The sequence below is a fragment of the Salvia miltiorrhiza genome, chromosome 1 (genome assembly GCF_028751815.1).
Source record: "Salvia miltiorrhiza cultivar Shanhuang (shh) chromosome 1, IMPLAD_Smil_shh, whole genome shotgun sequence".
In the NCBI taxonomy this organism is placed as follows: domain Eukaryota; kingdom Viridiplantae; phylum Streptophyta; class Magnoliopsida; order Lamiales; family Lamiaceae; genus Salvia; species Salvia miltiorrhiza.
The window spans coordinates 77,402,082-77,415,949 of record NC_080387.1 but is presented as its reverse complement, the minus strand read 5'-3'; the positions used below and the strand labels follow the sequence as shown (position 1 = coordinate 77,415,949).

Genomic DNA, 13,868 nt, shown 5'->3' with positions numbered 1-13,868 from the left:
CCCGGGATGGCGGTGAGATCGGAGTCGACCACCATTTGGTTGACGCTGGAGTTATGTATGGTGGAGGAATCGAAGAAAGGATCAAAATCAGGCATGGGATTGAAAATTAAAAAAAAAAAAAAAATTAACGGTGACTTAACGGTGTTAAAACGCAGGGGGGAATTTGCTTAGGTTTAGCCACGTTGAGGTAGTAAACAGCGCCTACCCTAACTATAGGGTCCTATACGCGATAGGGGCCCCAACGTTGGAGGGGTATTTGGTACTTAACCCATATATATATATATATATATATATATATATATATATATATATATATATATATATATATATATAGGGTTAGGTTCCATAGAGAATTATATTTTTTGAGAGAATGGAGAATAATGAACAAATCTATAAATTTTACGAACAGATCAACATAACTACTAAATAGACGTATTTAATAAATATAGTGAAAATCTCACCCTCCTCAGGATTCAAACCCCAGGCCAAAATGCTTGTTCACACAGTACATTGATTTGTTCATAAAAAATATAGACTTGTTTGTTATTTTTTCACGCATTCTTCATGCTCTAAATATTTAGCATTCTGCATGTAACCTATATATATATAGGGGTAGATTCCAGTGAGATTATTATTTTTTCATGAGATCGTGAGACTAATGAATAAGGTAATATATAGTATTGAATAACGATATTAAAAAAAATTAGTAAAATTTTCGCTCCCTCCAAGATTCGAACCCAGGTAGAATAAGTAGAGAATGGAGAACCATTGAACATTTCAGTAATGCGGGTTGAACTTACCAATATTGAACGTTTGGGGTATTTGGGGTTCGAACCCTGGATACGTTCAACACAAATTACCGTTGAACTTATACATGGTTCGAACCCCCAAACGTTCAACAAAATTATTGGTATGTTCAATCGCTTTTACTGACATGTTCAATGTTTCTTCATTCTCTACTTATATATCATTTTCCATGGAACTTAACCTTATATATATATATATATATATATATATATAGGGGTGGGCTACCGTGGGAGCACATCTTAAAATAAGAAATAAGAGCAATTTTTAATGTATGAATTTTATGTAGAACACGTATGAATTCGTTGTATAAAGGTATGGATTGTGAAAAATAAATTTTTGCTACCTTTGGGATTCGAACTCATGACCATAAATTCATCCAACGGGATTACGAATAAACTGTAGCTCTTGATGATCTAATGGCTGAAAATGATTCTTATTTTATATCTTAAGAAATGCTCTTATTTTAGTCCTTCCCTATATATATATATAAGGAAGGGTTAGGGTATAAACACTTCTTAACATATAAAATACGAACCAACTAAAATGCATGAATTGTATGTAGAACACGTATGAATTGTGAAAAATAAATTTTTTGCTACCTACGGGATTCGAACTCGGAACCACAAATTCATCCAACAAGGTGATGAATCAACCGTAGATCTTGATGATCTAAGGGCTTAAAATGGTTCCTATTTATATTCTAAGAGGTGTTTTTATTTTAGTCCACCCATATATATATATATATATATATATATATATATATATATATATATAGATGGGGTTGCATTCTACGGAAACACAATATTAGATGGAGAATGAAGTCGCAATCTGGTTCGTCAGATCAATCTTGATCAAAGGCTGAGATTAGAAGTTAATATAATTAAAATTGGTAAGATTCATATATCCCTAAAATTACTCACTTTCCATTCTCTCTCCCTCATCTCTCTCTCTCTCGTCCCCTCTCTCCTCTCTCCCTTTCCTCTCCCTCTCTCTCCCTCTGTAAATTCTGCCGCCCCCTTCCTCTTCTCCGGCGAATGTTCAATGCACGGAGAAGGGGGCGGCGGCCGGAGTTCAGAATACCAGAAAATCAAAAGTTCATAGAAATATATGTATAGGTTCAATAAAATTATATGTATAAGTTCACAGAATTATATGTACAAGTTCAAAAGTTCTCCGGCTGAACTTGGGCGGCGGTGGCTGAACTTGAGGGCGTTCGAAGGCGGCGGTGGCTCTGAACTTGAGGGCGGTAGTGGCTCTGAACTTGGTGTGCTGAACTTGGCGGCGGTGGTTCTGAACTTGTGGGCTGAACTTGGGCGGCGGTGGCTGAACTTGAGGGCGTTCGAAGGCGGCGGTGGTGGTGTGAAGAACAGAGAGCGGATGGAGGGAGGCGGCGCCACGTAGGGCGGCGCCAATGCCTAGATCTAAGAGAAGTCGGGATGTAGGGCTAGGGCTCCGGTTGGCGGCAGCAAGGCGGCGGTCGAGCTTGACTCTTGGCGTGAGAAAGAGGGTAGATGCTTCGCCGAAAAATTGAATGGGAGAAGGGACGGCGGTGGGCTCGCCTGCCACTGCTTCGTCGGAAAACTGAATGAGAAATTGAACGGGAGAAGGGGCGGCAGTGGGCTCGCCTGCCACTGCTTTGCCGGAAAAAGGGAGAAGGCTCAGTGTGTGTGTGTGTGTGTTCTGCCGGTGTGTGTGTGTTCTGTGTGAGAGACGAGAGAGAGAGGGAAAAAGGGACGGGAGAGAGAGAGATGAAAGAGGAGAGATGAGAGAGAGAAGAGGGAAAAATGGACGGGAGAGAGAGAGATAAGAGAGGAGAGAGGAGAGAGGGAAGTGAGTAATTTAAGGGGTACTATAATCTTACCAATTTTATTTTCAAAAATTATTATATTAATTATATTAGCTTTTAATCTCAGCCCTTGATTAAAATTGATCTAACGAACGAGATTATGACTCTAGACTTTGCAAATATTTATGTTTTTGTTGAACTCTCCCCTATATATATATATAGGGGGCGGTTATTCAATAAACCACCCTTATTTTAAAAATTACGAACCAGCAAAAATGCATGAATTTTATGTATAACACGCATGAATAAACTGTATAAAGGCATGAATTGCGAAAATTAATTTTTTGTTACCTTTGGGATTCGAACTCAGGACCATGAATTTATCCAACAAGGTGATGAATCAACCGTAGATCTTGATGATCTAAGGGCTGAAAATGGTTCCTAATTTATATTTTAAGAAGCGTTCTTATTTTAGCCTTCCCCTATATATATATATATATATATATATATATATATATATGGAGAGGTTCAGGAAAGAACCATAAATAAAAGAAGACCGGAGAACCATTTTCAGCCATTCGATCATCAAGATCTACGGTGGATGCATCATCTTGTTGGATGAATGCAGATCCTGGGTTCGAATGCTGAAGGGAGCATTTTTTTTAATTTTTTTAGTGCATTAATTTTAACAGCGAATGCATTAATTTTTACAGTGGATGCATTAGATTTGATGGTTCTCCCGTTCTCACAATTAATATAGTTCTCTCTAGAACCACACCCTATGTATATATATATATATATATATATATATATATATATATATATATATATATAGGGAAAAGCCAAAATAAGAGCATTTCTTAAGATATAAAATAAGAATCATTTTCAGCCCTTAGATCATCAAGATCTGCGGTTGATTCGTAATCCTATTGGATGGATTTATGGTCCTGAGTTCGAATCCCAAAGGTAGCAAAAATTTATTTTTCACAATTCATACATTTATACAGTAAATTCATACGTGTTCTACATAAAATTCATATATTAAAAATTGCTCTTATTTCTTATTTTAAGATGTGCTCTCACGGTAGCCCACCCCTATATATATATATATATATATATATATATATATATATATATAAGGTTGAGTTCTTGTAGTAGTTTAATTATATTAAGTCACTATTTTATAGCAGTTTGCAAAAAGAGGCCTAATTCTTTCGGGCTTGCAGAATTGGACCATTTTACTTTAAAAATTGTTGTTCGTTGGCCACATCAGGCTATTTTTCATGTTAGGCGTGTGTGCCTCCTAGACACATGGAGCCTGATCAATGATGTGACCTCTTTTTTTCATTCAAATGACCTGTCTCCCTCTCTCTTTTCAGGAATTCCCCTTTCCAAGGAAAATCCCTAAAAAATATTGTTCTCTCTCTCCTTCAAATTCCACTGCCTTCTTATTCGGCGAAATCCATCGACCGCCATCGCCACTATTGGCGACAGCAGCAACGTCGCCGCCTTCTACCCTAATCTCTCCATTTCTCTTAAACCTTTCTCTCCTCGCTCTATTCGCCGTGATTGGCTACGGGATGCCGTTGCACATGCAGCTCCGTTGGCCACCGCCTGTAGCACTGACACCTCATCTTTTATTCGTCTCCCTCTCATCTGACTACCTACGCCCCAAAATATTGAAGCCCCCTTTTAGTCCGATTGACCAGTCGTGAGGAACCGTCGTCACCTTCTACAATCCATATCTCTCTTTCTTTCTCTCTATCTCTCTTTTTCTCTCTCTCTCTCTATCTCGTTGCCGAATAGCATCAATCAAGTCGTCGTCGGTCCCTCCTCTATTATCCCTCGACCTTGACAATTCCCCACTCATGCAACACAACACACAACCAATACCATAGAAGAGGACAAATAAGTTTGCTACGTTATCACTAGTTAGGAATCGGGCTACGACATTAAGTCCTTCAATGGAGGTTGCGGGGTATTTATGCACCTCGGATAAAATAGTTTCGTTGGAGATAACGTCTTCGATCTTTGATAGTTGTAGTCTTTGAAATTCTTCATGTTTTGCTTCATGGAACGTCGCTTTCAGATTTCAGATCATGATGAGAATAAGGCTTGTATTAATGGAAAAGAAAAAGAGTACAAAACATCCAAGAAAGCGCAAAAGAGAGCAAACAAAAGACCGAGCCTCATTAAAACCTTCTAAGAAGAAGAGACCTTAGAAGGAAAAAGAGTACTCGTGAAAGAGTCACATTCGGTTCAGGAGCGGGAAGAGACAACTTCAGGAGTTCCGGCCTAACCATCACCCCTAAGAAGCTCGGCTCAAGAAAACCGGAAGAAGAAGAACCAAGAAAGAAAACAGGAGACCAACAACAAAAGAAAACAACCCAACCAAAGCCAAGGGAACCAACGAACCTGCTTATATAACCATACGGATATGACTATGCGTCGACATATCCCTTGCAACCGCAATCCTAATCTCCTCAATCGCAAAAGGCCACCAGCCTTCCTGCCGATCATCATTGGCCATAATATCTGCCGGTTGATTACCCTCACGGTAAATATGCGAGACCATCAAAGAAAAATCCCGAAGCTGGCGAAGAGTATGCTGCCAAAACGCCCTAAATCTCCAAGGAACATCACTCGAGCGAGAGTACAAAAGGTGAACCACATACATAGAGTCAGCCTCAACCCACAGATGCCCCCAGCCTCGGGTATGAGCAATGTGAATAGCATAGATCACAGCCAACAATTCCGCCTCGAAAGCAAAGCCTTTGCCGCCTTTAAATTGAAAACAACCTCGGACATGAGACCACTTGTCTCGAAAAACCCCACCCGCAGCAATAACTCCAGGAGCTCCCGCCGCCGAGCCATCTGTATTAACTTTAATCCATTGACCAACGGGAGGCCACCAGTGAACCTCCACCATACAGGGGGGAGGAGCAGCACGGCTCCTCACCCCAATCGCACGAGTGATCGAATAGTCAGCCCAAGAATTAGAAATATTACCCAAATTTCAGATTTCAGATCATAATACAATGCAGTTCCTAACATTCTTATTTTCCTTGTACTTGCTCTGACTTGAAGTCCAGATTCTACGGGATCTGCAATAAATGCACCAGAGTAAGTATTTCGTTGTAGGTTAACTTTCCTTTAGTTGATGTTGACTAAGGTTGACGTGGCACATATTCTGTTTTTAAGTAATGATCTCACCATTAGCATGGTTGACTGAGATCATCTTCAGCACGATCAAACTTTTAGCATAGTGAAGTATCTCAGTAGGATAAGTCAATAGCAATTTGGATTCTTCATGCATTTCTATCTTTATGCTGACATCCTGCAGAAAAAAGAGAAAAGAAAAAAACGCACACTCCCTAATTAATGAGCTGCAATCTAAAGTTACATTAGTAAATACTCCCTCTGTCCACGATTAATGTCCCACTTTGGTGTGGGCACGAAGACTAAGAAAGTTGAAAAATGTGTTGTGGATGAAATATAAGGGTAGTTGACTAAAGTGATAAAGATAATTGACTAAAGTGATTATGGTGTTGTGAGTGGGTCCACTAGTGATAAAGTGTAGTAAATATAGAATATAAAAATGATAAAATGTGTTTTAAGGTGTGTCCATTAATAGTGGCAAAAGGTAGTAAATATAGGAAAATAAGAAGAGTAAAAAAGTACAAAAAGTAGAATAGGACTTTAATTTATGGACAAAAATTTAAAAGCAAGTAGGGCTTTAAATTGTAGACGGAGGGAGTACATCATTAAATGGGAGTGGTTTTGATATAATATTAAAACTTTATAATTTTTTCAATAGATGTGATAGATTGAAATAAATATTTACTACACTTTATAACTTTATCACTGTCCGATCCTCTTTTCTACAAAGACTGTGGATTGGGGGCCCAAACCTTTCCGATTCTTGAATGCGTGGATCTCCGATCCCGACTTTTGCACGTCGGTTAAAAAAGTTTGGGAGGAGAACGAAGTTGAAGGGTGGAGATTTTTTGCTTTCAAAGAGAAACTCAAAATTCTTAAGAGTACTTTGAAGGAGTGGAACCAGAATTCCTTCGGAAACATTGAATCCGAGATCAAGGCACTGAAGGACGAGTTACAGGAGTTGGATATCCTTGACGATACTATGGGTCTTGAAGAGAATGAGATTGCGAGGAGGATTGAGATTAGAGCCAAGCTCATTATCCAATCAAAATTAAAGATTAGCCTCCTGCAGCAAAAAGCAAAGGATCGATGGGCAAAAATGGGAAATTTAAATTCCAGATTCTATCACAGGTCCATTATCGGGCGGAGAAAGAAGAGTGAAATTGCTGGGTTGTCCATTGAGAATCGATGGATTGATGATCCGGAGATCATTAAAGAGAATGTCAAGATGTTCTTCCAAAGAAGCTTCAGGAAAGCAAAGAGAATTCTTCCAATCATCCCTCTCGACTTCACCAATCGCAAACTGTCATCAGAGGACAGGGAGCTGCTCGTCAAACCTTTCAATGAGGCAGAAATCAGGGAGGCTATTTGGAGCTGTGACGGAGATAAGAGCCCGGGACCAGACGGTTTTAATCTCAATTTCTGGAAAACGTCTTGGGACGTTATCAAGGAAGATTTGATCCAGGTGTTGGAAGAGTTCTACCGAAACGGGAAGATCCCGAGGGGAGGTAATCCTTCCTTCATTGTTCTTATTCCCAAAAAGGAAGGTGCGATCTCTCTCGACGATTTCAGGCCCATTTCCCTCATTAGCAGCCTGTACAAAGTTATTGCCAAAATTTTGGCAAATAGAATGAAAGGTGTAATGGACTCCATCATTTCAGATAATCAGAGTGCTTTTATCAGCGGAAGGTTCATCCCTGATGGAGTGGTAATCTTAAATGAGGCTATAGCAGAGGCAAAAAAAAAAAGAGAAAGAGGCTTTTCTTCAAAGTGGATTTTGCAAAGGCATTTGATTCCGTGGAGTGGGATTACTTGGATGTTATGCTCGATAGACTTAACTTCGACTCGAGGTGGAGGAAGTGGATAAGAGGCTGTCTCACTTCGGCATCGGCAAATGTCTTAGTTAATGGTTCTCCTTCTGGGGAATTTTCGCTGGAGAAAGGTCTCCGTCAAGGAGATCCACTGTCACCGTTCCTCTTCTTAATTGCAGCAGAAGGATTGCACTCCCTGGTCGAGAGAGCGGTGGAGAAAGGTTTTGTGGGGCCGGCAGAGATCTGGAAAGGCAACATTAGGATTTCTCACCTCCAATACGCTGACGATACTGTCTTTGTGTTGGCCGATGAAGAGAAAAATGCAGAAGCAATTAAGTATATCCTCAGGTTATTCCATTTAATCTCTGGGCTGTCGGTGAATTTCAACAAGAGTAATCTCATGGGAATTGGTGTCGATGACAGTAGACTTGAGAGGATGGCCGCGGTCCTGGGATGTAATGTCGGATCTACGCCGTTCAAATACCTTGGAATAAAGGTGGGTGGCTGCTGCAAATAGGTAACAGATTGGAATTACTTGGTGGAAAAAGTTAAGAAGAAAATTGACTCGTGGAAGAACAGGAAGCTCTCTTTGGCTGGACGAGTCACTTTGATTAAAGCTGTTCTTCAGTCCATTCCTATTTATCAACTATCTTTCTCCTATATTCCAAAAGCAACGGTGCGTGCCTTGAATTCTTTATGTGGGAGTTTCTTGTGGGGAGGGGGAGAGCATTCGCGCTCGGTGGCGTGGGTGAATTGGAAGGAGTTGTGTTTTACAAAAGCAGAAGGGGGGCTTGGTTTTAAGAATTTAGAATGGTTTAATCATGCTCTTGTGGTGAAATGGTTTTGGAGATTCTTAAAGGGATGAGGTTTTTTGTGGGCTAGAGTCGTCAAGTCGTTGTATGGGGATCTTGAGTGGGGTGAGAAAACGGTGAAGTGTTGTGGTAGAGGCAGGGTTAGGGATGGGTGGTGGTCTAGAATTATTTTTGAGATTGGTGGTTCGGGGGAGTCTTGGTTTCTGGATAACATTTGCATTAAAGTCGGGGATGGGAATAATACAAAATTTTGGAGTCACAAATGGGTAGGGTCGATGCCTCTAAAGTTCGTCTTTCCTCGGTTGTATCATCTTTGTGTCAATAAAGAGGCCCTCATTAGCGAGTCGGGTACTTGGGAGAATGGGGTCTGGAAGTGGGAACTGAGCTGGAGACGAGAGCTTTTTGAAAGAGATTTGAGGGGGGTTGAAGCTCTGTTTTCTTTCATCTCTGGTGCTAAGCTTGATGCAGGTGCTGCTGATGATTGGCCTTGGACTGCTGCTAAGGATGGTTTCTATTCCACTAGATCGGCATACGAAGTCATTTACAAGACAAGACAAGACAGGAGAGGCCAGCATCGGAAGCGATCAACGACATCCTCTCGAAGGTGTGGAAAAGCCCAGTTCCACATAAAGTTAGGGTCACAGCATGGCGGACGCTAAGAGATAGACTTCCCACGTGTGCCAATCTTAGAAGAAGAAATATTCTGGTGGACGAAGTGGATCTCGGCTGCAATGCATGCTTTCATAACGAGGAGACGATTAACCATTTCCTTTTACATTGCCCAAAGACGGAAAAAGTTTGGGACGATATCCTTCGCTGGCTTGGTTTGTGTTTTGTGAGACCACCTAACGTGGTGTCACATTTCCTTTCGTTTACTAATCTGGGAAACTGGAAAAGGAGTAGAAAATTCTTACTTGCGCTGTGGTGCTGTGTTAACTGGGTCGTCTGGAGATGTAGAAATGTGAGCAGATTCGAAAACAAAGGATGGGACATACACAAAGTGGTTACGGAGATTAAGGTGAGGATGTGGAGTTGGGGTAAGATTTTCGGTTTTCATGGTTTAGATTCGAACTTAGAGGGATGGTTAGTTGATGCTTCATCTCTTGTGACTCTGTAATGTGATCTTGGTACTGCTGGTACCCATGGTTTTTTTTTTATAAATTCCTTTTTTCTTATCAAAAAAAGATTGAAATAAATATTGATGACATAAAAGAGATAAATTAATTAAATATTGAAGGAGTTCAATAATTGAATAATTGGATGGTTAATTTAATTATTATTATTATTATTAGAGGTGTGATTAGATGGTTGTTGATAACGGTAGTTTGAATGATAAAAACGATTTTATTCCAAATGAATATTCCCCAGCGGCAGAAAATGCCAAAATATCCCATTACTACACGGAACTAGTGCTATGCTAAACTTAGAAAATTCAACAAATTCTGTAGCTGCTCCTAGCTCGATTGCGAGACCCCGACCTCTTTCGTACTCGGATTATTACTGATTTGTAAATAGCAAAAATTGTGTTGAAATGATTGTCGCTAGATTTCTGCATCTGTTGTTGGTGAGCATATTCTTCAGTGAGAGCTTGGGCGTGTGTGAAGCTGGGTTGACCAGCAGCTATGTGAGAGCGAGTGGGATTAGCACAGATATGCCACTGGACAGTGATGTATTTCGCGTGCCTCTTGGTTATAATGTTCCTCAGCAGGTACGAAACTACTATTTTTCGGCCATTATTTTTCATTTTAGTTGTTTATCTGCTTTCAAATCCATTTTGTGTTGATGATCTCTACCTCTCAGCCCTGGGCCGATTTCAGATCATATTATACTTCTTAAATTTAGTCGTTAGAAAAATCCAATGATTTTTAGGAGTATTGATACAATCGAGATTGATCAGAGTAAGATTTTTTGGCAATTGAAATGACCAGTGATCTAGGACATTTTTTTATCAGATCGTATTGTGCTTGAAGTGAAGCAGGTCTTTTTTTTAAGTTTTTTTTAGGGAAGAATGTTGTACTGGATATGTAATTATATATGAGATTGATGGATAAGTTGATACATTATCACTACATCTATTTTTAGATTGATTATATTATTGTTGTCTGGGCATATGCTTGAATATTTCACATACTTCTATTGAGTGTAACATCAGTAAATAAGGTTTCATTTACTTATGTCAGAAATGGTGAGTGAAAAGGTATTAAATGATTGTTATATATCCCAGTTAAATTCTCCTTAATTGATCAGAGTTATATATTGGATATCTTTGTTAATTTTGTCATATCCAAACATTTTATCCACGAGACTTGTATCCATCAAACTAGATATCCTCAAAAGTCAAAACCATAAGGGTAATCCAGTAGCTCAACCAATTACTGCATTTGATCTTTAACTTTTGGGTTTTGAAAGTGATTTTTTAGTGATGCATCATCAGAACTAGAAGAGATTTGATGGTAGCGAAATTTGGTTGAACACATTTTTTTCATGGGATGCCTAGAAGTTAAAGAAATTCTGTAACCATTTGACACAAATTCTGCATCTGTGTACTTCAAAATTATGCTTGCTTGGTTTTTAAGGTTCACATAACACAAGGAGATCACGAGGGCAAGGGGGTCATTGTCTCATGGATTACACCAGATGAAGTTGGTTCCATTTCAGTGCTGTACTGGGCTGCAAATAGCCAGCTCAAGAAAACTGTAAATGGTGATGTTGTTAGATACAAGTATTACAATTATACCTCCGGTTACATTCATCATTGCACAATCAATAATTTGGAGGTAAGCCTCTCTCGAACACTCTCTTAGTCTCTTTAACTGCAGCCTGAATCTTGGTCTATAGTCTTACAATGAGCAAGGTTTTGATTCTTGAAAATATTTGCTGAAAATGCAGTTTGATACCAAATACTACTATGTGGTTGGAAGTGGGAACGTGACACGAAAATTTTGGTTCGTCACACCTCCCCAACCAGGGCCTGATGTTCCTTATACATTTGGGCTTATAGGTATGTCTCAGTCATCAAGAAGTGTAATTATTTCTTTGATTGTGGAAGCTTTGCATAGTCATGTCGAGGCAGATTGAAAAGAAAAATACAGAAAAAAATGGAATATGACTATCATTTTAGTCTTAAATATTGTTCTTGTAGAATGAACTTCTTGTTCTCCCGGTTTCCTGATAATCTAATGTCACTCTATTGGAATGACAAGGAAGCAAGCATGTTACATCTTCTCTGCACTCGAAATCTACATCCTTTTCTATAATAGATTATGTTTGTCATAAATTTGAATGAAAAAGAACGAAAAACTAAACATAAATGCACCATGAAGTTTACACTTCTGTTGTGAAGCCAGTCTATGTGGCATCATGAGCAGGTGATCTAGGTCAGACTCACAATTCAAATCAGACGGTAACTCATTATGAGCTGAACCCAGCAAAAGGACAGGCAATTCTGTTTGTTGGAGACCTCTCCTATGCTGATAGTTATCCATTGCATGATAACACGAGGTGGGATACATGGGGGAGATTCGTAGAGAGAAATTTGGCGTATCAACCTTGGATTTGGACTGCTGGAAATCATGAAATTGATTATGTTCCAGAAATAGTAAGTCTTTAATTAAGATGTCGTGTTTTACTTCTTCGGGTTGGTCGCAAAGTCATTATCAAAAAATGAATTGCCTTTATTGTAACTTAGTCTAGAATTGGAGATGCAAAATTTTCTTAGTATGTCAATTCACGAAGCTCTCGTAATTGCTTAGATTGCATTATCAATCTCTATGCATATTGTTTGCATTAATTCTCATAAGATCTACATGTATCTGAATTAAATAAATTATTTTTCTGCAGGGTGAAACTATACCCTTCAAGCCATTCACACATCGATATTGGACACCATATAAAGCATCTAACAGCACATCTCCTCTTTGGTACTCAATCAAGCGAGCTTCAGCCTACATCATCGTCCTATCCTCATATTCAGCTTATGGTATGAATTTTAGCATTTTGTGTAAATAAACTACTGTATTACCTTTCATCACCATATGAATTAGGGTAAATATCACTTTAAACGTCAAACTATTTCACACTATCAATTAAATCCTGAACTATAGGAAATATTTTTTTTAACCTTAATTTATTGATGTTGTATCAATTGTACCTAGCATCCATTTCTGGCTTTGGAAAATTGACGTGGCTTGCCGGATTGCCACAGTAGATTAAGACTTAAAAAAAATATTGATATGGATGCCATGTCATTAAAAAATGAAAAAGAAAATAAAAAATTCTCAACCTTCCGAGCCCTGTTCCTCTCTCTCTCTCTCTCTTATGTCTCTCTTTCTTGCCTCACACAATTGTAAGCACCAAATCCGTGCAAGAGGAAATCTGATTGCCCTGGTGAAATGGGCTTGCAAGTTTTGTGGACTGGTCCTAACGATTGTCGTCCCAACTGTGGAGGAGGAGCTTTCCAGTAATGAGTGGGTCGGCATCGAGGGCAGATTTGGTGGCGTGGGGTTATAATTGTTTCAGGAGAAAGATAGAGACAGAAGAGAGAGGGAGGAAGAGGGCGGAGGATGTGGAGATTTTTTTTATTTTTTTTTCATTTTAATTGACATGGGCATCCATGACAATTTTTTTGAAAGAAAGTCTTAATTAACTGTAGCAATCCAGCGAGCCACGTTTACTTTTTAGAGCCGGAAAATGGATCGAGGGTACAATTGATGCAAAATCTATAGTTCAAGGTATAAAAAAATAAAAACATTTTTGATAGTTCAGGATATAATTGATAGTGCAAAAATAGTTTAAAGTGATGTTTATCCTATTAATTAACTCATTTTTTTTTACAGCGATATATACCCCTCAATATAAGTGGTTCACAAACGAGATATCTAAAGTGAATAGGGCCGAAACACCATGGCTTATCGTACTCATGCACAGTCCACTGTATAGCAGCTATGTTCATCACTATATGGAAGGAGAGACTATGCGAGTGATGTATGAAGAATGGTTCGTGAAGTACAAAGTTGATGTGGTCTTTGCTGGTCATGTGCATGCGTATGAACGATCTGTAAGTATCTAATATTCTTTCATGTGGAGTAGAGATCATTATTTCATGTGGAATGGAGATCATCATTTGATATCCTTATGTTTATTTTCAATATTTTCTTCAATCCTTAGCCAAATTATCTCTTGAATATAACCTTGACTTGAATAAGCGTACGAGCTACACTGAGTTCGATCCAATTTCACATTGTCATATCTTCTCACACAGGAGCGTATATCCAACATACAGTACAACGTGGTGAATGGATTGTGCACTCCTATCAATGACGACTCTGCTCCGGTTTATATCACCATTGGAGACGGAGGAAATCAAGAAGGCTTACTCACCGAGTATGTAAAAGCTGAATGTGGTGTAAAAAACATATGATTCTGATAATTTTGGGGAAGTGATCGACCTTGTTTATATTTTGCTTGTAGGATGACAGAGCCACAGCCAAAGTA

The 13,868-nt window shown here is 39.0% G+C and overlaps 1 protein-coding gene across 1 annotated transcript in view; it reads left to right on the top strand.

Annotated features, from left to right (window-relative positions):
- The first annotated feature begins 9,739 nt into the window (after window positions 1-9,739).
- The window catches only part of LOC131006411 (purple acid phosphatase 2-like), a 4,605-nt gene continuing 476 nt past the window's right edge, over window positions 9,740-13,868 (top strand). The window contains exons 1-8 of the mRNA XM_057933582.1: window positions 9,740-10,083; window positions 10,952-11,152; window positions 11,265-11,376; window positions 11,744-11,973; window positions 12,216-12,354; window positions 13,211-13,431; window positions 13,636-13,757; window positions 13,845-13,868. Of these exons, the coding sequence (XP_057789565.1) occupies window positions 9,907-10,083; window positions 10,952-11,152; window positions 11,265-11,376; window positions 11,744-11,973; window positions 12,216-12,354; window positions 13,211-13,431; window positions 13,636-13,757; window positions 13,845-13,868 (1,226 nt within the window). The 5' untranslated portion in view covers window positions 9,740-9,906. The remainder of the gene's footprint in view (window positions 10,084-10,951; window positions 11,153-11,264; window positions 11,377-11,743; window positions 11,974-12,215; window positions 12,355-13,210; window positions 13,432-13,635; window positions 13,758-13,844) is intronic.